At 41.9% G+C, this 24,997-nt stretch overlaps 2 protein-coding genes and 1 long non-coding RNA gene across 4 annotated transcripts in view; 2 read left to right on the top strand and 1 right to left on the bottom strand.

The window, feature by feature from the left end:
• The window catches only part of LOC117255600 (calpain-2 catalytic subunit-like), a 41,281-nt gene extending 27,212 nt beyond the window's left edge, over positions 1 to 14,069 (top strand). Inside the window, exons 12-21 of the mRNA XM_033624686.2 lie at positions 3,655 to 3,866; positions 5,508 to 5,544; positions 6,162 to 6,227; positions 6,427 to 6,484; positions 8,942 to 9,006; positions 9,454 to 9,522; positions 9,615 to 9,693; positions 12,640 to 12,756; positions 12,996 to 13,054; positions 13,892 to 14,069. Coding sequence (XP_033480577.1) covers positions 3,655 to 3,866; positions 5,508 to 5,544; positions 6,162 to 6,227; positions 6,427 to 6,484; positions 8,942 to 9,006; positions 9,454 to 9,522; positions 9,615 to 9,693; positions 12,640 to 12,756; positions 12,996 to 13,054; positions 13,892 to 13,915 — 786 coding nt within the window. The 3' untranslated portion in view covers positions 13,916 to 14,069. The remainder of the gene's footprint in view (positions 1 to 3,654; positions 3,867 to 5,507; positions 5,545 to 6,161; positions 6,228 to 6,426; positions 6,485 to 8,941; positions 9,007 to 9,453; positions 9,523 to 9,614; positions 9,694 to 12,639; positions 12,757 to 12,995; positions 13,055 to 13,891) is intronic.
• On the bottom strand, positions 6,441 to 6,980 carry LOC144462536 (uncharacterized). Its single transcript, XR_013490820.1, has 3 exons — positions 6,747 to 6,980; positions 6,667 to 6,698; positions 6,441 to 6,570 (listed from the first exon to the last, which is right to left on the bottom strand). It is a non-coding gene; the product is annotated as an uncharacterized LOC144462536 (long non-coding RNA).
• Positions 14,070 to 17,721: 3,652 nt separating the features above from the next.
• Positions 17,722 to 24,997, top strand: part of LOC117255601 (calpain-1 catalytic subunit) — a 45,412-nt gene continuing 38,136 nt past the window's right edge. The window contains exons 1-3 of one of the 2 annotated variants that reach the window (XM_078166571.1): positions 17,723 to 18,062; positions 22,265 to 22,294; positions 24,205 to 24,445. In XM_078166571.1, the coding sequence (XP_078022697.1) occupies positions 24,206 to 24,445 (240 nt within the window). In that variant the 5' untranslated portion in view covers positions 17,723 to 18,062; positions 22,265 to 22,294; position 24,205. Of the gene's footprint in view, positions 18,063 to 22,264; positions 22,295 to 24,204; positions 24,446 to 24,997 lie in introns of both variants that reach the window. The other variant, XM_078166572.1, reaches the window with a different exon arrangement.

The following is a 24,997-nucleotide window of genomic DNA, read 5'->3' as shown; positions in this document are numbered from 1 at the left end:
ATGAGAATAAACTATAACATGAGGATAAACTATAACATGACTATAAACTATAACATGAGGATAAACTATAACATGACTATAAACTATAACATGAGGATAAACTATAACATGAGGATAAACTATAACATGACTATAAACTATAACATGAGGATAAACTATAACATGACTATAAACTATAACATGAGGATAAACTATAACATGACTATAAACTATAACATGAGAATAAACTATAACATGAGAATAAACTATAACATGAGGATAAACTATAACATGAGAATAAACTATAACATGAGGATAAACTATAACATGAGGATAAACTATAACATGACTATAAACTATAACATGAGGATAAACTATAACATGAGGATAAACTATAACATGACTATAAACTATAACATGAGGATAAACTATAACATGAGGATAAACTATAACATGAGGATAAACTATAACATGACTATAAACTATAACATGACTATAAACTATAACATGAGAATAAACTATAACATGAGGATAAACTATAACATGACTATAAACTATAACATGAGGATAAACTATAACATGAGAATAAACTATAACATGAGGATAAACTATAACATGAGAATAAACTATAACATGACTATAAACTATAACATGAGGATAAACTATAACATGACTATAAACTATAACATGAGGATAAACTATAACATGACTATAAACTATAACATGAGGATAAACTATAACATGAGGATAAACTATAACATGACTATAAACTATAACATGAGGATAAACTATAACATGACTATAAACTATAACATGACTATAAACTATAACATGAATATAAACTATAACATGAGAATAAACTATAACATGAGGATAAACTATAACATGACTATAAACTATAACATGAGGATAAACTATAACATGAGAATAAACTATAACATGAGGATAAACTATAACATGAGAATAAACTATAACATGACTATAAACTATAACATGAGGATAAACTATAACATGAATATAAACTATAACATGAATATAAACTATAACATGAGGATAAACTATAACATGAGGATAAACTATAACATGAATATAAACTATAACATGAGGATAAACTATAACATGAATATAAACTATAACATGACTATAAACTATAACATGAGGATAAACTATAACATGAGGATAAACTATAACATGAATATAAACTATAACATGAGGATAAACTATAACATGAGGATAAACTATAACATGACTATAAACTATAACATGAGGATAAACTATAACATGAGGATAAACTATAACATGACTATAAACTATAACATGAGGATAAACTATAACATGAGAATAAACTATAACATTAGGATAAACTATAACATGAGGATAAACTATAACATGACTATAAACTATAACATGAGGATAAACTATAACATGAGGATAAACTATAACATGACTATAAACTATAAAATGAGGATAAACTATAACATGAGAATAAACTATAACATGACTATAAACTATAACATGAGGATAAACTATAACATGACTATAAACTATAACATGAGGATAAACTATAACATGAGGATAAACTATAACATGAATATAAACTATAACATGAGAATAAACTATAACATGAGGATAAACTATAACATGACTATAAACTATAACATGAGGATAAACTATAACATGACTATAAACTATAACATGACTATAAACTATAACATGAGAATAAACTATAACATGACTATAAACTATAACATGAGAATAAACTATAACATGACTATAAACTATAACATGAATATAAACTATAACATGACTATAAACTATAACATGAGAATAAACTATAACATGACTATAAACTATAACATGAGGATAAACTATAACATGACTATAAACTATAACATGACTATAAACTATAACATGAGGATAAACTATAACATGACTATAAACTATAACATGACTATAAACTATAACATGAGGATAAACTATAACATGACTATAAACTATAACATGAGAATAAACTATAACATGAGAATAAACTATAACATGAATATAAACTATAACATGACTATAAACTATAACATGAGGATAAACTATAACATGAGAATAAACTATAACATGACTATAAACTATAACATGACTATAAACTATAACATGAGGATAAACTATAACATGAGAATAAACTATAACATGAGGATAAACTATAACATGACTATAAACTATAACATGAGGATAAACTATAACATGACTATAAACTATAACATGAGAATAAACTATAACATGAGAATAAACTATAACATGACTATAAACTATAACATGAGGATAAACTATAACATGAGAATAAACTATAACATGACTATAAACTATAACATGAGAATAAACTATAACATGACTATAAACTATAACATGACTATAAACTATAACATGAGGATAAATTATAACATGACTATAAACTATAACATGACTATAAACTATAACATGAGGATAAAAGTATCAGGTAGGTTTGAAACAATTAAAAATCTGGGCGGAGTTAAAAACTTGCTTTCAATCTGTTGGCCTTCCCAATGAATCTAGAGCAGGAAAATTATTTAAATATTTTAATCGTACTTCTACACAGAGTATCAACAGAGAGGCCGAGGGAGGGACGGAGAATTCTGACCAAACTTGACCCAAATGTTTAACAGGATAAAATAATGAAGGTCAAAAGGTCAAAGGTCAGCTTGACTTTGACATCATCAGGTTTTAACGTCATATCTCAGGAACAGAAGGGGAGACATTTGGTCAGACACTGAATTGGTGACTCTAATCTTGAAACTCGATCTTCTGTGTGATCTTCTGTCTGTCACAGAGGCGGCAGCACTGGTTAAAAACCTGTTAGGTGTGTAAACAACACACAACTCAAACAACAACTCCTAACAAAAAAAAGACAGCAGATATGTGATGGTAGATATAAAGCACCATTTTGACCCGAAAAGCAAACGTGACATTGCTATACCAACTTCCTGCTGGCTCACAGTACGTCACTTTAGCCATCTTACTGGTGGTGTGAATGCTAACAGACAAAAGCTGCTGAAGGTCTGTAGTTCTCGGGGGGACCCCACAGTGGGCGGTTCCTCTCAGGGAGTCCCCACAGCTGTCACACCTCATGATCCCAGATTCATGTCTTTGTTAAACATGAAGCTGGTTAGCTTAGCATAGCACAACGACTGGAAACAGCTAGCCTGGCTCTGTCCAAAGAGATCCATGTTATAACTTGTCTGTTATATTGATGTTTTATGTCACGACCATTCAACCCTCGAAGGCTCCGCTGGTTGCCTGGCCACTGCTCAAAGTCAAGAAACAGTCCTGCATGTGGTCCCCAGTTAAACAGGAGTCCTCAGTGTTTGTTCAGACCCAACAGAGCAGATATGACCTGTTAGTCAGTGAGCTTTAGAGGAGCCGGTCGGTCAGATGGAGCCTGTTTCCAGTCGTTATGCTAAGCTAAGCTAACTGTCTGTAGCTTCCCTATACAAATGTGAGACAGTGACGAGAGAAGCCAGCAACTGAAATCGATTTAAAAACTGATGATTGATTTCTAAACTGATGAGCAGAGATGGAGACAAAGGCTGTGATTCAGAATTCAAAGACAATTCTCAGTGGCTGCACTACCTGTCCAGTTTCCTGATTGGCTGTTGTCCTCCTCAGTTCCACGGGCAGAGGGAGGTTCACCTGGATAAGAACTACTTCCTGACCCACGCTCAGACGGCGAGGTCTGAAACCTTCATCAACCTGCGGGAGGTCAGCAATCGCTTCAAGCTGCCACCTGGAGAGTACCTGATCGTCCCGTCCACCTTCGATCCGCACCTCAACGGAGACTTCTGCATCCGAGTGTTCTCTGAGAAGCAGACAGAGACCCAGTAAGATGTGACATGGTGCTGCAGGGCGGGTGGTGACACAGGTGAAGGGTCGGGGCGGAGCCTGTAGTGAGCCTGTGGTCCCTCATGTTTCTGAGTGGTCCCTGTTTCCTAACGGGGGGGGGGGGGCGACGCAAACAAATGAGCGAGCAAACACCACATTGTTTCCGTGAACATGTCCCAACCTGCTCCGTCAGTGAACCGGCTGAAAAATCGTTCCCCTGACTCCAGTTTGGTGAAGCTTCGCACACTTTTAACCTGTTTTCAGAGCAACAGGAAGTCGTTGCTGAGGCTCACTTAGGGCTCGACGGGCTCCCTGAACAGTCCCTTCAGGATTTCACAGCTGTTTTTGGGGTTGTTGCGGTCGAATTGTCTGATGGCAGCTTTTCTAAAACGCTGTGGTGAACGCTGAACTGTTTCAGTTTTTTATATCTCCATGCTAGTTGTGATGCTGTTTCAGATTTTGAGACTGTTGCTATGACGATTAAGAGTTTCCCACAGAATTAGAGTCTGTTTGTGACGGTGGTGGGAGGCACCAACAGCTGATCGCCGTCAATCAGCTGTTGGTGCTGTTTGACGCAGCGCTGAAGAACCGTCTCTTTGAGCCACTCTCCTCCTGCTGTCTCTGCATGGTTAGCATGAGCTAACACAGCACAGCATGATGTCATCACTGCTCATCAAATTTGCTGCTTGGAGAGGAGCAGTGGTCGTTAACATCCGACACCAAGTTGTTAATCTCTCACCGACATCCAAACGTCTCGACTGTCGTTAAACACGTTAATAACGATAGCTAACGTTCTTAAGTGTCATATCGTAGGCTGAACCTGCTCGAGTTTCTTGAAGACGTTTCATCTAAGAAGCTTCTTCAGTTCTGACTGACTGGTGCGGAGTTGCAGGCTTTAAACTCTGTGTGGGTGTGAACCCTGACAGAGTCGTTAAGGTCACATGTGAGTCGTTGAGCCAGTCAGAATAACCTGAGTATAAAACAGAGAAACATGCCGACACTTCCACTGACAAGCTGTGCAGTGTTCCACTTTATGCCCTGCACTTGTTTGAATAATTGAGTGATGCATCTACATAACTCAGAAAAAAGTCATGTTAAGTTCATAGTATATATTTCAATTAGTAAAAGTATAAACCGAGTGAACGATAGCAAAACATTTCATGTTCATTTAGACAACAGATAACCTGAGCGTCGTAGTCAACAGCTAGCCACCGTTAGCGTAACATATGTAACATTCTGTAATTTAAGTGCATAGAGCGGCTGGTAGAACAACAAACATATGCACCCCGTGCATTCGTTTTTTGGGATATATGAATTGTCATTGTCACTTACTGTCACGGTGGTAGTCAAATAGCAAAAGTCCTTCACTTGTAAGAAACTGATGAAAATGCCGCAGTCCTTCTGGAGACGCACAAAAAGTTTGTTATTTCCGGGCCTGACGCTGGAGGCGGCCTGAGAGAGGAGCCTGCACTGGAAGTGGCCTCATGCTGGAGGTCTGCAGCCAGACCCCTCCCCAGGATTCAGTTTGTCTGAAAGTGGAGGAGCTCCCTGAATGTTGTCACTCGTAGTTTATCTGGACACTTTATCTGTGGCAGACTGAAAATGTGTTGTCTAACCTCTTAATATCTCCGTCCTGTCAGACCCTGTGACGACCCGGTCAGCGCTGAACTGGAGGATGTGAGTAAATGTTGATGTGTAGTTGGGCTGTGAATTTAAATCCTGTCCTCATGTTTTTGTCCAACAGCGAGGTGATAACTTCTCATCCAGTCAAAGGTCTGGACTCTAAAGCAGCTGTTCCCAACTGGTCCTGATTTCTTCTCAGTCATCAGGTCAAAGTCCACACCGTTTAATGTGTTCAGGAAACAGGAAACAGCACTTCAAAATAAAAGCTTTGTGCTGGAAATTCACTCGTCACAAGTCACTTGTGGTCCAATCAGAATGACCCGCGACCCACCAGTTTGGAACCGCTGCTCTAAAAGAATTCTTAAACTCATGTTAAACTTTGAAACGTGAAATGAGGTGAACATTAAAATAACAGACACGATATCACCTCAGGGATGTGTTTACATGAAACATTGATTCAGCGTCAGAGCTAAGATTAAAATCATTTTCTCTTCAGATGCTTTGGTTTGTTTCCCGTCACATGAAACTGAATATTGTTGTTGTTTATATGATTATTATTAAAAGATAATGTGTCGGTGCTGCGTCATGTCGTCTGTCGCCTGTTTGAACGTCACTGTGTGAATAAAGTTTGTTGTTCACTTTGTGACCATTGCCATGGTGATTGTGTTCAGGAGACGGTGCCTGATGAGGAGGTGGACGCAGGATTCAGAGGCCTCTTCACCAAACTGGCCGGAGACGTGAGTATTTCATCACTTCCTGTGTGGTGGGGACCAGTCAGAGCAGGGTTGTGGTTCAACTACATGCTGACAGCTAACAGCTAACAGCAGGATATACATGTAACACCTGACGAACCAGGTGACAAAGTTTACTAGTAAAACAACAGAGAGCAGGTGTACGGTGGCCTGCAGGTGTGATGTGTTTCCTGCTGTGTTTCAGGACATGGAGATCTCTGCAGCCGAGCTGAGGACCATCATGAACAAGATCGTCGGCAAACGTAAACTCAGCTGAAGCTTCAGCACTTCACCTGTTCACCCTTTCATGATTTTACTCGATCACCTGTTCAACTGACGATCTGTTCACCTGTTCATCTGTTCACCTGATCACCTGTTCAGCTGTTCACCTGTTCATATGTTCACCTGATCACCTGTTCATCTTTTCACCTGTTCAGCTGTTCACCTGTTCATCTGATCACCTGTTCATCTGATCACCTGTTCACTTGTTCATATGTTCACCTGATCACCTGTTCATCTTTTCACCTGTTCAGCTGTTCACCTGTTCATCTGTTCACCTGTTCATCTGATCACCTGATCACCTGTTCACCTGTTCAGCTGTTCACCTGTTCATGTTTTTACTCGATCACCTGTTCATCTGTTCACCTGATCACCTCTTCATCTGTTCACCTGTTCATCTGTTCACCTGATCACCTCTTCATCTGTTCACCTGCTCATCTGTTCACCTGATCACCTCTTCATCTGTTCACCTGTTCATCTGTTCACCTGATCACCTCTTCAGCTGTTCACCTGTTCATATGTTCACCTGATCACCTGTTCACCTGCTCATCTGTTCACCTGATCACCTCTTCATCTGTTCACCTGCTCATCTGTTCACCTGATCACCTGCTCATCTGTTCACCTGATCACCTCTTCACCTGATCACCTCTTCATCTGTTCACCTGTTCATCTGTTCACCTGATCACCTGTTCATTTGTTCACCTGTTCACCTGATCACCTGTTCACCTGTCCATATGTTCACCTGATCACCTGTTCATCTGTTCACCTGTTCATCTGTTCATCTGTTCACCTGTTCACCTGATCACCTCTTCACCTGATCACCTCTTCATCTGTTCACCTGATCACCTCTTCATCTTTTCACCTGATCACCTCTTCATCTGTTCACCTGCTCATCTGTTCACCTGATCACCTCTTCATCTGTTCACCTGATCACCTCATCTGTTCACCTGATCACCTCATCTGTTCACCTGTTCATCTGTTCACCTGATCACCTCTTCATCTGTTCACCTGATCACCTCATCTGTTCACCTGTTCATCTGTTCACCTGATCACCTCTTCATCTGTTCACCTGATCACCTGTTCATCTGTTCACCTGATCACCTCTTCATCTGTTCACCTGATCACCTCTTCACCTGTTCAGCTGTTCAGCTGTTCACCTGTTCATATGTTCACCTGATCACCTGTTCATCTTTTCACCTGTTCAGCTGTTCACCTGTTCATCTGATCACCTGTTCATCTGATCACCTGTTCACCTGTTCATATGTTCACCTGATCACCTGTTCATCTTTTCACCTGTTCAGCTGTTCACCTGTTCATCTGTTCACCTGTTCATCTGATCACCTGATCACCTGTTCACCTGTTCAGCTGTTCACCTGTTCATGTTTTTACTCGATCACCTGTTCATCTGTTCACCTGATCACCTCTTCATCTGTTCACCTGTTCATCTGTTCACCTGATCACCTCTTCATCTGTTCACCTGCTCATCTGTTCACCTGATCACCTCTTCATCTGTTCACCTGTTCATCTGTTCACCTGATCACCTCTTCATCTGTTCACCTGCTCATCTGTTCACCTGATCACCTCTTCATCTGTTCACCTGCTCATCTGTTCACCTGATCACCTGCTCATCTGTTCACCTGATCACCTCTTCATCTGTTCACCTGCTCATCTGTTCACCTGATCACCTGCTCATTTGTTCACCTGATCACCTCTTCATCTGTTCACCTGTTCATCTGTTCACCTGATCACCTGTTCATTTGTTCACCTGATCACCTGTTCACCTGTTCACCTGTCCATATGTTCACCTGATCACCTGTTCATCTGTTCACCTGATCATCTGTTCACCTGATCACCTCTTCATCTGTTCACCTGCTCATCTGTTCACCTGATCACCTCTTCATCTGTTCACCTGCTCACCTCTTCATCTGTTCACCTGTTCATCTGTTCACCTGATCACCTCTTCATCTGTTCACCTGATCACCTCTTCATCTGTTCACCTGTTCATCTGTTCACCTGATCACCTCTTCATCTGTTCACCTGATCACCTCTTCACCTGATCACCTGCTCATTTGTTCACCTGATCATCTGTTCACCTGTTCATCTGTTCACCTGATCACCTGCTCATTTGTTCACCTGATCACCTGCTCATTTGTTCACCTGATCATCTGTTCATCTGTTCACTTGTTCATCTGTTTACCTGATCACCTGCTCATTTGTTCACCTGTTCACCTGATCATCTGTTCATCTGTTCACCTGTTCATCTGTTCATCTGTTCACCTGATCACCTGCTCATTTGTTCATCTGTTCACCTGTTCACCTGATCATCTGTTCACCTGTTCACCTGATCACATGATCATCTGTTCACCTGACCACCTGTTCACCTGATCATCTGTTCACCTGTTCACCTGTTCAGCTTGAACTTCCTGTCTCTCTCCTTACAGGAACTGACATAAAGACTGACGGCTTCAGTATGGAGACCTGCAGGGTGATGGTGAACCTGATGGATGTATCCTTTCAGCCATGTTGTTATTATTAACACGCTAACGTTTGCTAGCAAGCTAATAGACATGTTTGTCTGGTCGACTCGTCACAGACAGATAAAAACACCTGTAAAGAACACAGACACACAGACCTGCGGCAGGAAGCAATGATGCCAGAAATTTTAACCAAAAAAACAAACAAGAAGATGCTGCCATCGAGGACGTCTTCAGGAAATGACACAAAACACACAAAAATACACAAATAATCACCGAGTCCATCGTCTGTACGAGGAACTTGACCCTGACAGCAACCGGCCGAGTTCCAGTTGAACTGGGGCTGAGCTCCAGTTGAACTGGGGCTGAGCTCCAGTTGAACTGGGGCTGAGCTCCAGTTGAACTGGGGCTGAGCTCTGGTGCATGTATCACTGGCCTTCAGTACAGTGTGACATCACAGATCCTTAATTCATCAGCAGGGCAGCGGTAATGGGAAGCTTGGCCTGGGAGAGTTCGCCACCCTGTGGAAGAAGGTGCAGAGATACCTGGTAAGACCTCTGTGACCTTTAGTCCCGAATATCTGAATTCAGCCTGACAACAAATGTCAACAGCAGCCGTCTGTGTGTCCGTGTGTCTGTAGTCCATCTATAAGAAGAACGACTCCGATAACTCGGGGACGATGAGCACTCCTGAGATGAGAGTCGCCTTCAAAGATGCAGGTCAGTCTCTTCTTCTTCTTCAGGAAATACACAGTGACAAAGCTGAACTCCAGAGCTGATTCTCTTCCTGGGTCGAAGATTAACCTCCCAGGACGTTCTAACATCAAAGAGAAGCAGAGTTACCGTCTGCAGCAGAAACACTCACTCTGTTGTACCAGCACACACTGAGGCTAAAAATACTGCAACAGGTGTCAGGTGTTTCTCACAGGAAGTGCCAGGATGTCATTTCCTGGTGTTGAAACTTTGACATTTCACTTTTGAAATTTTGACTGTAAAATGATGATTGTTATGACTCCAGCCCGGCGCCATTATGTTTTCGGGTTGCCCATCCGTCTGTCCATCTGTTTGTCCAATCATGACGTGATATCTGACGATCGAACATGATATCTCAGAGAAATTTCTACAAATTTGGCACAAACATCCACCTGGACTCAACAAGGAACTGGTTAGTTTTTGGTGGTCAAAGGTCAAAGGTCACTGTGACCTTGTCTGTCTCATGCTTGTGAACACAATATCTCAAGAACTCTGTGAAGTAATTTCTTTAAATTTGGCACAAACGTTCACTTGGACTCAACAAGGAACTGATGAGAATTTGGTAGTCAAAGGTCAGTGTGACCTCACAAAACATGTTTTTGTCCATAACTGAAGAATTCATTCACTAATTCTGACCAAACTTGACACAAATGTCTAACAGGATAAAATAATGAAGGTCAAAAGGTCAAAGGTCAGCTTGACTGTGACATCATCATGTTTTAACATCATATCTCAGGAACAGAAGGGGAGACATTTGGTCAGATACTGAATTGGTGACTCTAATCTTGAAACTGTGCTGATTGTATAGATCTTCTGTGTGTGAAGCATCCATGTTTTCACTGACATGGATGGAGACTGTCAGAGACACTGGACTGGTGGGCGGAGTCATACAACCACAGGGTGGACTGGTGGGCGGAGTCATACAACCACAGGGTGGACTGGTGGGCGGAGTCATACAACCACAGGGTGGACTGGTGGGCGGAGTCATACAACCACAGAGTGTACTGGGCAGAGTCATGTCACAGCAGGGCGGGTATTCTAGATTATTATTCTTCCTGAAGCTGAGTTAAAGTTGTGGAACAACATGAAGCTTGCGTGGTGTCAGTCTGAATCTGTGTCATGCAAATCGTTACAGCATCGTTTCCCTGTGCAATGTCACTGAGTGACCTTTGACCTCCACCCTGTTTGTTGCATGTAAATGTTCAGGAACTTCTCTAACCAGCAGATGAAACCTGTTTCCCCTCCGTCAGCTCTCACTAAAATCTTCCTGCTCTGTAGTGTGGTTTGGTTCAGAGGCCTCAGGCTGGCTGCACTCTGTTTCTGGAGTCAAAGAGCTTCTCATTGGCCGATGAAACATCAGTGGGTGGAGTCAAAGACTGGTTTAGATACAGGCTCCTCCCTGCCTTTTACAGACGGGAGGCGTTCCTGTTTGTTTTCAGTCAGATGGATCAGACACCTGTTAGAATGAAACAACATGGACTACATTTTATTTTCTACCTGTAAATACAACTTTGATCATATTTGCATGTTTTAAAAATTGAAGCCTCAGAAATTCATGATACCCATGATGGATCTGATCAGTCTGAGCCTGTTTCCTGCACTGCAGATGTCTCGTCGTGTCATTTCCTGTTTGATCAAATCTCTCTGTCTAATTTTTCTCTGTCAGCTCAAAGTGAACTTCTCAGAAACACTGGAACATAGTGAATTTGAGTCACGGTGATTTCCGACGGACTCACTGCTCAGACACCCTCAGCTCCTCCCAGACACTTATTTCAAAATAAAACGTTCTTCCTGTTTCTCTTTTTCCTGCTCACTAACATCTGAGGAAGAGGAGCTTCTTCTTCTTCTTCTTGTTTGTATCCTGTGTGTTTCTCTGTCTAAGTTAATGTTGTATTTGTGTTCCTCTCTGCTGCTGCTGCTGTCTGGACTCTCCACACTTTACTGTCAGTACACTGATGGTACGTTACTTCCTGCTGGATAAGCAGCCATCCTTTGAAGCATTAGCTTTAGCTCCCTTAACTGTGTTTGCAGTGTAAGCTCCCAAACAGTGTTAGCAACATTAGCTTTGTAAGCAATGTTAGCAGTGTTAGCAATGTTAGTAGCATTAGCAGTGGTAGCTTCCTGAACAGTATAGGGTGTTAACTTTTTGAGCAATGTCAGCATTGTTAGCCGTGTTAGCTTTGTTGACATTGTCAGCATCATTAGCCGTGTTAGCTTTGTTAGCACCATGAGTAGTGGTAGCTCAGCTGACAGTGTTAGCAGTGTTATGCTATGTTCACACTATGAGCAACATCATTTTCAGTGACATGAAGCTACAAACTGACACCCGGCCTCACCTTTTCTCAGTACTCCAGTGATGCATTGAAGCATCAACCAATTTTTGTTTCTAACTGTGTTATTTAGCCAAGTTAGCTGATGCTATGCTAGCTCTCTGTGCATTGCGGCGCACAGGGGGGTGTAATGTAACGGTGAGATGTGATGGTAAAGCTCAAACATTTATCAAAAGCATCGACATATTTTATGACCAAACACAAACTTGAGATGATGTTTTGTCGAGATGCTTTGTGGCATGTAGCAGATGCAGACAAGGCCGTCACAACGCGACTACGTGAATGAGCGCTTGAACACTTAAACAAGACCTTGGTGATCAGGTAGCTGGTTATGCTGCTGCGTTGTCACTTGTAGTTTGAACATGACATAAGTCAGAAGCTCTTTAATGGTTCGCAGTGTTAGCTTCATTAGCAGTGTTTGCTTTATTAGCAGTGTTAGCTTCATTAGCAGGGTTAGCTTAGTTAGCTTTGTTAACAGTGTCTGTCAACAGAAACTAAAAGATTAGCATTTCTGAAACTTTATAAGACAAATCACGCTCCTGAAGCGTTAGCATGATAGTGACGGTGTGCTCTGCTTCTCCAGGTTTCACTCTCAACAACACCATCTACCAGCTGCTGGTAGCTCGATACTCCGACCCCGACATGACCATCGACTTCGACAACTTCGTGTGCTGCCTGATGAGGCTGGAGATGATGTTCAGTGAGTCTGATGAAGGCTAGCAAAGACAGTTAACAGTTCAAGTTTCTCTTTAGGTTCTGTTTAGGACTCTATATGAGACAGAGAACATACCGGGGACTCCCTCTTGTATGTCCCTTGGAAAGATAATTACAAGCTAATGATAGCTAATGAACTAATGAAGTTAGCTAACGCACCTGCTAACGACACAGCCTCGAAATGGGTCAGAAAAACTCTGACATGTGACTCCTCTTCCTCCTCAGGGATCTTTAAGAACCTTGATTCTAATGAAAGCGGCTCCATCCAGCTCGACTTCTGCCAGGTGAGAACAAAACTGCTTATCTAAAGAACCAGAACCAAACAGGTCAGCAGAACCAGCTGTTCTCCATCTGAACTCATCAAATACCACCACTTACTCAGTGATCTGGCCGTTAGGTACCAACACACAAAGGCACCCCTTGCGGCGGGCACTGTCAGCCAGCAGCAGTTGTTGACACAGTGGCCACCAACAGAAGTCATCAAACATGGCGCTATGTCAGTTGATGTACGCAGTAGCAGATCCTGATATGGCCTGAAGGGGAGGTGTCGCCCAGGGCGCCATTTAGGCTAGAACTACAACTGGATGTAGTGTACGTTACATACTGACGCACAGAGGCACCTTTCGCAGCAGTATAATGCGCACCAGCAACGGTAACAACGTCATTTAAGAAGCTGGGTAAGTGAACAAAGCCTGGGCTTTGAGCCAGCTGCCCACTGTTCACTTCCTGTGTGAATGTTGAGCCAAACCATGATGTTTTTTTCCAAACCTAACCTTGTGCTTTTGTGATACAGTAAATAAATAAATAAACACAAATGAGGTGTTTTACTGATGTTGTTAGTTTATTTTGAAAAACACTGGATGCATCTAACAAACAGAAAGTGTACATTTCCTGTGAAAACCAAAGTGTATTTTGAAAAAGACTCAGGCGTGTAACAGGCGTAAAATGGCACGGCGTCCTGGAGCGTCAGCAACAGACACAGGAGGATACCTAACGCGTCATATGCAGACGTGAAAGCGGCGATGTTTGACGAGTTCAGATGAGAACGTGTTGGCAGAACACACCTCAGTCAGTAACAGCAGCTCAGGTGCTGACCTGGTTTCTCTGTGTTCTTCCTGCAGTGGATAAACTTCGCCATGATCTGAGCCGCCGCTCCGTGTTTGCCCGGAGCTTCAGTGTTACCGCAGCACGCCATATTCCTGTTTACAGCTGCAGCTTCTCTTCCTGTCACTGTTTTATATTCCAAACACTATCTGACTGAGTCCATGTAAAGTCAATAAAGTAATCCAGAGACATTTATCAGGTGCACCTGTGTTCTGTGATCCTCTCATTCATCTATGTGTCCGAGAGTCTCTCAGTGTTGTTAGCAGTGTTAGCTTCATCAACAGTGTTAGCAGTGTTAGCAGTGTTAGCTTCATCAACAGTGTTAGCAGTGTTAGCAGTGTTAGCTTCATCAACAGTGTTAGTAGTGTTAGCTTCATCAACAGTGTTAGCAGTGTTAGCTTCATCAACAGTGTTAGTAGTGTTAGCTTCATCAACAGTGTTAGCAGTGTTAGCAGTGTTAGCAGTGTTAGCTTCATCAACAGTGTTAGCAGTGTTAGCTTCATCAACAGTGTTATAGGGCTGTCAAAAGGGCCATGAAATTGAGTTTGAATATTTTCGAAGTAATTATTATTATTATTATTATTATTATTATGGTTTTTTTTATTTTATTTATTTATTTATTTCACAAAAAAAACACAAAAGATAAGCTGTTTATTGCTGGCACAACCCTAACAAAAAAAAAAAAAGTTTTATCTGAACTTGTGTGGGTTAAGTAATAAACTTAGCCAGCCTATTTTGGCATACTTGGTAGTATTGATCATCTGCCTCAAAGATCCAGTAAAGTGTCCTGTTGTGAGAAACGGAAAGATTTCAAGGGAGAACATTTGGAAATTCGCGCGTCGAAATCCTATTTTCATGCAATTTCATACAGAAATAGATAAATTCAAGGACTTTCAATGACCTGAGTACATTTATGCATATTTTCAAAAACTTTCCAGCACCTTGAAATTATTTTTTTCAAACTCACAGACTTTCAAGGATTTCAAGGACCCATGGGAACCCTGTTGATTTATCATGTTTTATGTGGCCTTTTGAGACTTTGTCAGAAAACAGGGTAAATGTTTAGCATCTGTGAACCCCAGGAGAAAAACATAGGCCTTAGGCCTACAGATAAGTTCAAGTAAGAAAACCCAACGTAAACTGCCGTTTATTTCCTCTGCTAAAGAACGTCATTTAAGGCCAGGAACGATCACGGCATGTAACTATACATGAGCAGTTAATTACCTGGAGATTTCATTTGCAACAAACCAGTGTATGCATTGTTTGCAATTCTATACAATAAGGTCATGCCATAACTTAGCATTAACCAATTAATGTAAAATTATATGCTGTTCCCATGTTTGTCCACTAGATGGCTGTAGAAGGCAATGAGTGAACTTAAAGGGATACTCCGGCATTATTCAATACATAGCTCTGCTGTCTTAGGTCAGGGAGTGCTGCCTATAAATGAAACAGCAAGGAGGTTTGGTGCAGCATGGGCCGAGTGTCGGCGAGGCGGCGAGAGCTGACCCAATGGGGCAACTTTGCTGAAAGCGAAACTATGCAGAGTTGCCCAATTGGGTTGGCTTTTGCTGCCATGCTGTGTTCGGCTTGTGTTGTGCCAAATTTTCTCGTTCCTTTTCCTAGCGATAGCTCACTGTAACCTCGGACAATACACCTATGGATTAGTTAGCCTCCAGCAGGGTATCAGTGGGGTCTTGAAAAGTATTAAAAGTTGAAAAATCAAATTTGGGGAAATTAAGACCCTTAAAAAGTATTAAAAAGTCTTATTAGACTTTATGAGGTCTTAAATTTTGAAGGTATTTTTCTGGATTAACTGTCCAAAGAGTTTGAGTCCTAAAAAACATTGTAAAAGTGTGTGAATTTTTTTTGTTTTGTCAAAAAACAAAGATGAACCAGTAACATAAATAAACTAGGTTACTATAGGTGCGTTTGTAAATTTTCTCTGAGAGCGCCAGAGCACACCTGGGTGGAAATTCAGAGGCACAAACGACTTTTCGAAAGACCAGAGAGCACCCCGACTACGCTCTGGTGCTCTCGGGGCATATTACAAACACACCCTATGTCACATGACGCCCTCAGAGCAGAACGAAAGAGAAGGCTGGAATGGTGAACTTATGGGAAAGTGCAAATTCGCAGAGTCCTGGCTGGATATGCCAGACTTTAAAACATGGCTGCAGCCAGTTGCAGTTAACATCAGGGTGGCATATTGTGCAGTATGCAAGAAGAAGATCAGCGTTGCATTGATGGGAATTAACTCCGTAGAGTCCCACATGCATGGCGCTAGCCACAAGGCCGCTGTTAGTCGCAGAGAGCGGCAGCTCTCCATTGCTAGTTTCTGTGCCAATCCTAGCGTTGCATCACCACAACCTAGTGCCAACGTTAACGTTACACCGCCACCAGCAGCCGCACCTGAAGCTACAGCTACGACCTGGGCTACGAGGACAGCCACCTGTGCCTCCTCATCTTCTGCCGACATCAGGGTGGCTCTGGGCGGCACAGCAACGCTGTGTGCGGATACATCTGGATACATCATACGATTCAGGCTAGCACCATACTTCAAGCAATGAATTCTGTTGTATGATAAAGCTTTTCGTGAATAATTAAAAAAAAATGCTCAAAATGTGCATACTGCAGCTAGAGACCATGAGTAATGCACTAACCTAGACAGTTAGCATAAGCAGCGCTAGCTTGATATTATAACTATCATCACCATGTATTTATACAATAGGCTATGTAGCCAGACCCAGACATAAATCATACATCACGCCAGGTGACATCTGCCGCACTCAGATAAAATATTTACCTTGACAGACAATCTGTTGAACTTGGAAGACGTGAGCAGCAAGGTAGTCTGCTGGTAGTGTGGGTCCATCCACGTGAGCAGCATGTCTGGCAGGTCCAGTCTAGTTGTGCTGTGAACTGTCCACCAACGGTCGAGCTGGACAGCAGCAAGACACTGTAGCTACTGTAGCTAGTTCACTTGTTTGCTGTCTAACTTGGAGCCCTGTGTTCAACTCTTTCAAATGATAAAGAGAAAGAAAAGCTAGGGACATGTAGGCTACCCTAAAATATTACTTATTGATTCAGATTCAGATTCAGACAACTTTATTGATCCCATGTGAGGCAGTTCATTTGTAGCAGACTCATCCCAAACATCAACCACAACAACATACAGTTTCCTATGTTATGCACAGTCCAGTGAAACAGACCACGAGGTCACTGAAGGGCCCGAGTTTAAAAAAACATATAGATTAAAAAAAAAAAGTAAAAAATATTATTACAGTTAATATTATAAGAATGTGTAGCCTATTATTTTTATTTTTTGATCTGATTTTTTTATTTTGGAGAAAGTATTGAGTATTTTAAATACAAAATTACTCCACTCAAAAGTATTTTGTTACCAATTACATTTGCTTTTTATCGGCCTTATCAAATACAAATTACAAAATACTCAAGTGTAACTGAAATACGTATTTTAAATACAAGTAATAGAAATACTGCCCGTCCCTGCCTGGAGCCGAAATGATGTTTTTTGTGTCTGTTTTGTGGCGACACTGAGAAGCCATTTTCCTGGGCTCCAGTCTTTATGCTAAGCTATGCTAACCATGTCCTGGACTTCATGTTATAATCAGTCAACCTGCCCATTTATCAGCACTTTTTTGTTTTCTCTTTTATTGATGTGATTATTAATGTTTCGAGCTGGTGTCAGCTGATGGTGACCAGTTAATAAAATCAGTGTAGTACCGTCTCTGACCACAGCGTGCCGTTGTAAAGCAGGGGGGCGCTGTTTCACTCACCACAGGAGACAAAGACACCTGAAGAAGCCTGAAGAGTGACGACGTCATGTGTGTATTAAAATGACAGTCAGAGAATATTTGGATGGTCAGAGTGTAAATACATTTATTTATCTGCAGTTTCGTGATATTTTGTTGGGATGAAACAAACACTGCTGCTGGTTCGCTTCCTTTAACTCGCCCTGTTGTGTTGGTGATGAAGAGGCCCTGAAGCCCCGCCCCTCCCACCGGGCGGGGCTCGGTACTGCAGCAGAGCAGCTTCCTCAGCATCCTGCACACGGTCCAACCGAACACGGTCCTGCAGAGCTCAGCTCCAGACTCAGTCCCACCGACCACAGCAGCACCCAGGAGCTGCTCCTACTGTGACGCAGGAGCACCGACCGACACGCCGGTGAGTGTGTGTACTGGTTAGACTGGTGTGTGTTGTTGTGTGAACTGGTCTGATCTCTGAGAGTGTGAAACGTCTGCAGGACAAAAGAAGCGCGCGTTCATTGATCAGCTGTTTTCACTGACGTCTTTTTGTTTGTTTGCTTTGTGTTTGTTTGTTTGCTTTTTGTTTGTTTTCAGTGATTTCAGGTTGATTCAGCAGAAACTGTTTACGTCATCCTGTTTCTGAACCAATCAGAGAAGTCCTCGTGCAGCGTCACTCACACACACTCATTGCGTTAAAATATTAAAATAAACAAATATGTTAATGATAAATATCAGATTTGGATCCACAGTTTATAAAATCATAAAAACGTCATCAGGATTTGTTTTCATGGCAGAAAGATTGTTTACAAACATCAGAAGAAATGTTGTAAACAAACATTTCAAGAGATAAATAAGAGAATAAATGTTTATGATGAATGTTTTGTTTGTTGACGTCACGGTCCGTCACTTCAACAGAAGAAGTTTCCTGAGAAAAACAGAATTTGGTGCTTCTTATATGATCACAGTGGAGATGGATTACAGCTCTCCATAATCAAGAGATTAATATTAATTGATTATCCTAAACTTTAGTTTTCTAACAGACGCCTGAATCAGCTGTTTACTTCCAGGAAATGACTCACAACACAACACGTCTGAGCCTCCGAAGAAGAAACCGTCCTGTTACTGATGTGTCGTGTAATAAGATGAGAACAGGTGACGACAGGCCGAAGGAGGTGATAGAAAGCGAGATAAAACAAACAAAGACAACAACAGGTTCACACTGGCAGTTTGACATTTCAGTCAGATTAAAGTTCAAACCAGCGACGTCTGTGTCAATTGTACTGACACACTGATCGGACTCTTCGGGGCCCCGCTAACCTCCTGAGGGCCCCGCTGGTCTCACAAGTTAAAGCGGGACTTGTGTGTTTTTCAACCTGGACCCTGTTTTCTCATGTTTTGTGTCTGAAGGTCTGGAATCAGTCCAGTACTGAGGGTGCACTGCAGCCTCCAGCAGCAAAATACGCTGCGATACTAAAATAATAATAATAATAAATAATGTTGGAGTGTCCGGAGCCGACAAACGCACTCATCCAACCAAGACTTTACAGTGACGCTTCATTTATAAACATTACTGTCCCCCTTGTTGTTGTTTGGCAACTACAATCACTTTGCACTAAATATGCTCTCTTTTATTCACTGCTCATTATTAGTATTATTATTATTATATATTATTATTATTTATCGCCGTTTCTTGTATTTTCATATTTTTTTGCATGCCTAGATTTTAAGTTTTTTTTTATTTTGAAATCTTTAATCTGACTCTTTCCCCTTGACTGCTGCAACACTGGAATTTCTCAGTTGTGGGATCAATACAGGCGTGTCTTATCCCTTATCTTATCTTATCCCTTATCTTATCTTATCTTATCCCTTATCTTATCTTATCCCTTGTCTTATCTTATATTATCCCTTGTCTTATCTTATATTATCCCTTGTCTTATCTTATCTTATCTTATATTATCCCTTGTCTTATCTTATCTTATCCCTTGTCTTATCTTATATTATCCCTTGTCTTATCTTATATTATCCCTTGTCTTATCTTATCTTATCTTATCCCTTGTCTTATCTTATCTTATCTTATATTATCCCTTGTCTTATCTTATCTTATCTTATCCCTTGTCTTATCTTATCTTATCTTATCCCTTATCTTATCTTATCTTATCTTATCTTATCTTATCCCTTATCTTATCTTATCCCTTGTCTTATCTTATATTATCCCTTGTCTTATCTTATATTATCCCTTGGCTTATCTTATCTTATCTTATATTATCCCTTGTCTTATCTTATATTATCCCTTGTCTTATCTTATCTTATCTTATCCCTTGTCTTATCTTATCTTATCTTATATTATCCCTTGTCTTATCTTATCTTATCCCTTGTCTTATCTTATCTTATCTTATATTATCCCTTATCTTATCTTATCTTATCTTATATTATCCCTTGTCTTATCTTATCTTATCCCTTGTCTTATCTTATATTATCCCTTGTCTTATCTTATCTTATCTTATCTTATCCCTTGTCTTATCTTATCTTATCTTATATTATCCCTTGTCTTATCTTATCTTATCTTATTCGTACGGAGACTGCTGGGTTTGGTGACGGTGATTTCTGGTTAAACTAAAGGAGCCTCCTCTTTAACACCAAGGTCTGTCTCTGTCGGGATCCTCTCCATCATGTTTGTCTGATCCTGTCAGTGACAAAAACGAACACTGTTAAACAGCTGTTCCACCCAAATGAGACTTTTAAACAGGAGGACAGGGCTGAGTGACATGGCCCTAAAATAATATCAGGATATGTCAGGGTATTTTCGGATAACGATATTCTTGACAATCTGGCAGATTAGTAAAAACAAAACAAAAAATCATTATTAATCTTAGAAAATAGAATTACAATAAAATCAGTGATGTAGTTTCACAGTTTGCTTCAAATCTTGAGTTAAAAACTAAAGAAAAACGATCTCTCTCATTCCTTTACATTGTGAACAACAACAGCAACTCAGAGTCAGAATCAAAAATTATATCAGGATTATCGTGATCGAGCCCTACGTGGGGAAACCCAGAGCTGTGTTCATGGCTCTGCAGCCGATGGGTTTGCTCTCATGTTTTCTTTTCCTGCTGTGTCACGTTTAACGTCACAAACGGGCCTGAAAACAGGTACGTAAACAACAGAAAGCAGCACAGAGGCCAGTGAACATGTTCCAGTGGCTACTTTCTTTATATCTCTGACTTATTCAGTCTCTCAAACTGCAGACTCATCTGGATCGATGCTGAGCTGACTGGGCAGAGACAGACGGTGTTTTGTGGCGGCGTGTTTCTGCGTTCTCGCCGGTGAAGGGGCTAAAATGAGTGCGTCTTCCCAGGTGTTTGTTTCCATCACGGCTGATCAGAGCCAGTAAATACCTGTGACTACTGCAAAGTCATTGAACCCGGGTGTGACTGCTGATTGTAACCGTTCCCGTCACATTAAGGGGCCAGATGATATTGAGTTTTTTGTGCAGTGGGCGGGGTTTTAATGGACAGACAGATTGGTTACATCACAGCCTGTTTCACTGCTGCAGCGCTGTCTGTCAGTAGTCAAATTCAAATTTCACCACTGGTTTTGGAAACGGACCCAGACCCGCCTTTTCGAGTGGTTACAGTTCGGTTGTTTGGTCTGCACCTGGGTTTGATTGACAGCTTTCACATCGAGCCAACGAACAGACCTGACTTCATTTTAACCAAACCAAACAGGTGAGGATTGAACGCAGCCTAAATCACATGCATTAGACATGAAAGACAAGTTTAAAACAGATGAGCAAAAACTATAAAGTGAAACAGTTCAGATCTGAAACCCAGATTATGACTCAGGGTTCCTCGACATCACCGGGGCCACAGGACGGAGGAGCCCTCAGAGATTTTAGCTTCTGACAAACTGCATCAAACCAGCCGGAGTTCAGCTCCCGGTCTGATCCGGTCTGGCACCGGGGTGGTATTTTTGGTGGAGCTCCAGAAAACACAGAGAGCTTTCAGAGTGCTGAGTCAGCTGCTCTCAGGCCGCCTCATTGATCGGAGCGCACAGTGATGGTAGGACACAACTCAGACTGCAGATAATCATCATCCTCAGTATCCACTGAGCTGCGCATTCCTCATTCATCAATCAGCTATTTATCTATCAGCGTCATTTACCTGCATACTTCCTGGATCGGTGAGGCACTTATTGTCAGGACGCCTCCATTTAACAACACACACGTGTGGTTATGTTAAGGAGAAAAGAACAGGGCTGGTGGTTGTTGGTTTTGATTCAAAGACTCTGTGTCAGGTTTTCATCAGAGACTTTTCAGATTTCTCGATTTTTCGACCAACGTTCCAAAACCAGACTCAGTTGGTAGAAAACAGAAGGTCTGACTGTCTGGAGAAAGTGACCCAAGACAAGATGGAGGGAAACGATCATTAAACCATCACAACGGATGAATATTGTCTCAGTTCGAGCTCAGTGTTTGGTGTGTGAGGGCGGTCCAGTGAAGTCCTGTCGGAGCGGAGAAAGACGGATGTTAGCTTGTTGGTTGGGTTGTGAGTGGGTTCAGTGATGTGTTGTTGTAACTCCAACTGTTCACCGTGAACTAACCACACTTCTGTTCCCTGTCAGCTTCCAACGAGCCCATTGGACGGAGATCAGGTACAAACACCTGCATGTTTATTAATTTCTCTCTGGTCTGATGGAAACTGACCAACCAGAGTCCGTGAGCCTCTACACAGTAGCGCTTTGAGCTAAATGCTAACAACAACATGCTAACATGGTCACAGTGACAATGCTAACATGCTGATGCTTGGCAGGTACAGTGTTCACTGTGTAGGGTTGCAACGGTGTGAGATTTTCAAGGTATGATAACCGTCTCAGAAAATATCACAGTAAGAGTTTATATTCCCATCAATTCACTGTGTTAGGCATGCTAACGCTCACTGTATTAGCATGCTAACGCTCACTGTGTTGGCATGCTAATGCTCACTGTATTAGCATGCTAATGCTCACTGTATTAGCATGCTAACGCTCACTGTGTTGGCATGCTAACGCTCACTGTGTTGGCATGCTAACGCTCACTGTGTCAGCATGCTAACGCTCACTGTGTTAGCATGTTAGCATGCTGACACAGTGAGCTGATGATCAGAGCTGAGGCTGAACGTCTTGGTCGTGAAGTACTGGACACATTAACATGTTGACCTGATGATGGTTATTACGGTTCATCCTGAGGGGAACATGAATGTTGAACCACCATTCAGCACTCTTTAAAATAAAGGTGCTAACTAGAACCACTGAGGAGAACCCCTGGCATGTAGGAGAACCCTTTTTGGTTCCTGGTAGGACACTTTATAAAGACTCCACCTGGGACCTTTCAGAGGGTTCGACCTAGAACCATCTGTGAAAGGTTCCTCCCAGAACCCCCATCACCCCTTTTCCACGACACTAGCTCTGATATTTGAACTGGTTCCGTTATGGAACCATCGTGCCATCTAGTTAACCAGTCTGTGTTTCCACCAGAGCAGAACCATTTTGATCCAGGACGTGTCATTAACGGAGGGCACTGCAGCATGCACAATGTGTGAACGTTTGTTCTGTAAGTGCAGAGGTTTGTTTTGACCCCCTGAACAAAGCGTCAACTAATGAGAACACTGCACAGCCTTCCATGATCTGACTTCATTCTTTTTCCTTCTTCATCGTCTCTTTCCAACCTGTAGAATAAGACACGCCCACTGATGTCATCACGGTTCACACCTCAGTTTCAGCTGAGAACCAACTTTTCAGGTTCTGAACCAGTTTATTTTTGGTCAAAATGCTCTGAACGGTTCAAAATTAGGTGCAGGAACCAGAGCGGAACCGGTTCCATGTCGGTGGAAAAGGGGTATATGACAGGTTCTATAGAGAACCTTTCTCTGGTCTAATGGTTTCACCCAGGTCCCTCTGTGGGAGTTTTGTCCGGAGCCTTTCCACCTTCTAAGGGTAGCGTGGTGCATGGGGAACCACGTCCACCAGCCTTGAGCCTTACAAGGCTCCTAAAGGTTTTGGGGCTGATGGGGTCCAGAAGAACCCACAACACTCAGGGTTCACAATCAGAGGGAGGAGATTTTGTGAAATCTGCTACAGCTTTCACAACTTCGATGGTGCAGTCGAGTTGGAAACTGGAATTCAGTTCCAAATTGGAACCAAAATTCAAGCTGCCAAGAACCAGGAACCCTTTATGGCATTATAGGGCATGACGTGATGGTTAAGATATAAACAATAACAGAACACAAGAAAAATGAATTGATGAGGCGGGTTCCAAACACGTGTACACGCCAACAAAAGCAATAAACAACATGAACATGGGTAAACATCTGAGTATTTGAGGGTGAAGATCTTTTAACATGCTTTTATCAATCCTTGAAGAACTCTTGCTTCAAAAAGGGTTCTTTGGATGAACAGGGTTCTTGTTGGAACCCTTGGTCCTTGTCTTCAAAAAAGAAAGGTTCTGGGGAGAACCTCTGCCCTTCAGTAAGAACCCTTCTGGAACCCTTATTTCTGAGAGTGAACAGTTTTTCTGATGTGTTCAGGATGTTTGGAGGTGCATCAGCACGGATCCAGAAGGACCGGCAGAAGGCGTTAGGTCATGGCTCGGTCCAGCAGGCCGTACACTACCTGAACCAGGACTTCCAGGCCCTGAAGCAGGACTGTCTGGAGAACAGATCCCTGTTTGAGGACCCAATGTTCCCAGCAGAAGCAGCCTCACTGGGCTTCAAGGAACTCGCTCCGTTCACCGCTAAAACCAGAGGGGTGGAGTGGAAGAGACCAACGGTAAGAACTCTGACAACTCACAGTGACACACAACATCCTCAATGACACAAGCATGAGGTGCTCAGGGCTCGCCGCATCTGTCCGTCATCCTGTAGAGAGTTCTGTAGGCCGACCCTGAGGTCAGCGTCGCCCTGGTTCCCTCATCAAACAGCCAATCAGATTGTTCCATTGGATTTTGGATTATTACAGAAAATAAACAAATGTTTCTGATGCTACAGGTTCTGTTCAGAGAGATAATCTTCACTAATAAACTTTATGATTATTGAAGTACAAAGCTAATGTTAGGCTGTACACTACACCACGGTCACATGACTTACCATCACCACGGTCACGTGACTTACCGTCACCACGATCACATGACTTACCATCACCACGGTCACATGACTTACCGTCACCACGGTCACATGACTTACCATCACCACCACAGTGCGACTGTAAAGTCGTGTTGGGCGTGATGACGTCCTATAGTCTCATCTTGTCAGAGACATATAAAGCTGTAACTGACAGTGAGGTATTTATCAACGTCTCTTCAGCTCATGTTAACTACAGACA

This window comes from Epinephelus lanceolatus, chromosome 3 (assembly GCF_041903045.1).
Source record: "Epinephelus lanceolatus isolate andai-2023 chromosome 3, ASM4190304v1, whole genome shotgun sequence".
Classification (NCBI taxonomy): Eukaryota; Metazoa; Chordata; class Actinopteri; order Perciformes; family Serranidae; genus Epinephelus; species Epinephelus lanceolatus.
The sequence above is the reverse complement of the archived record's forward strand: the minus strand, read 5'-3'. Positions and strand labels throughout refer to the sequence as shown.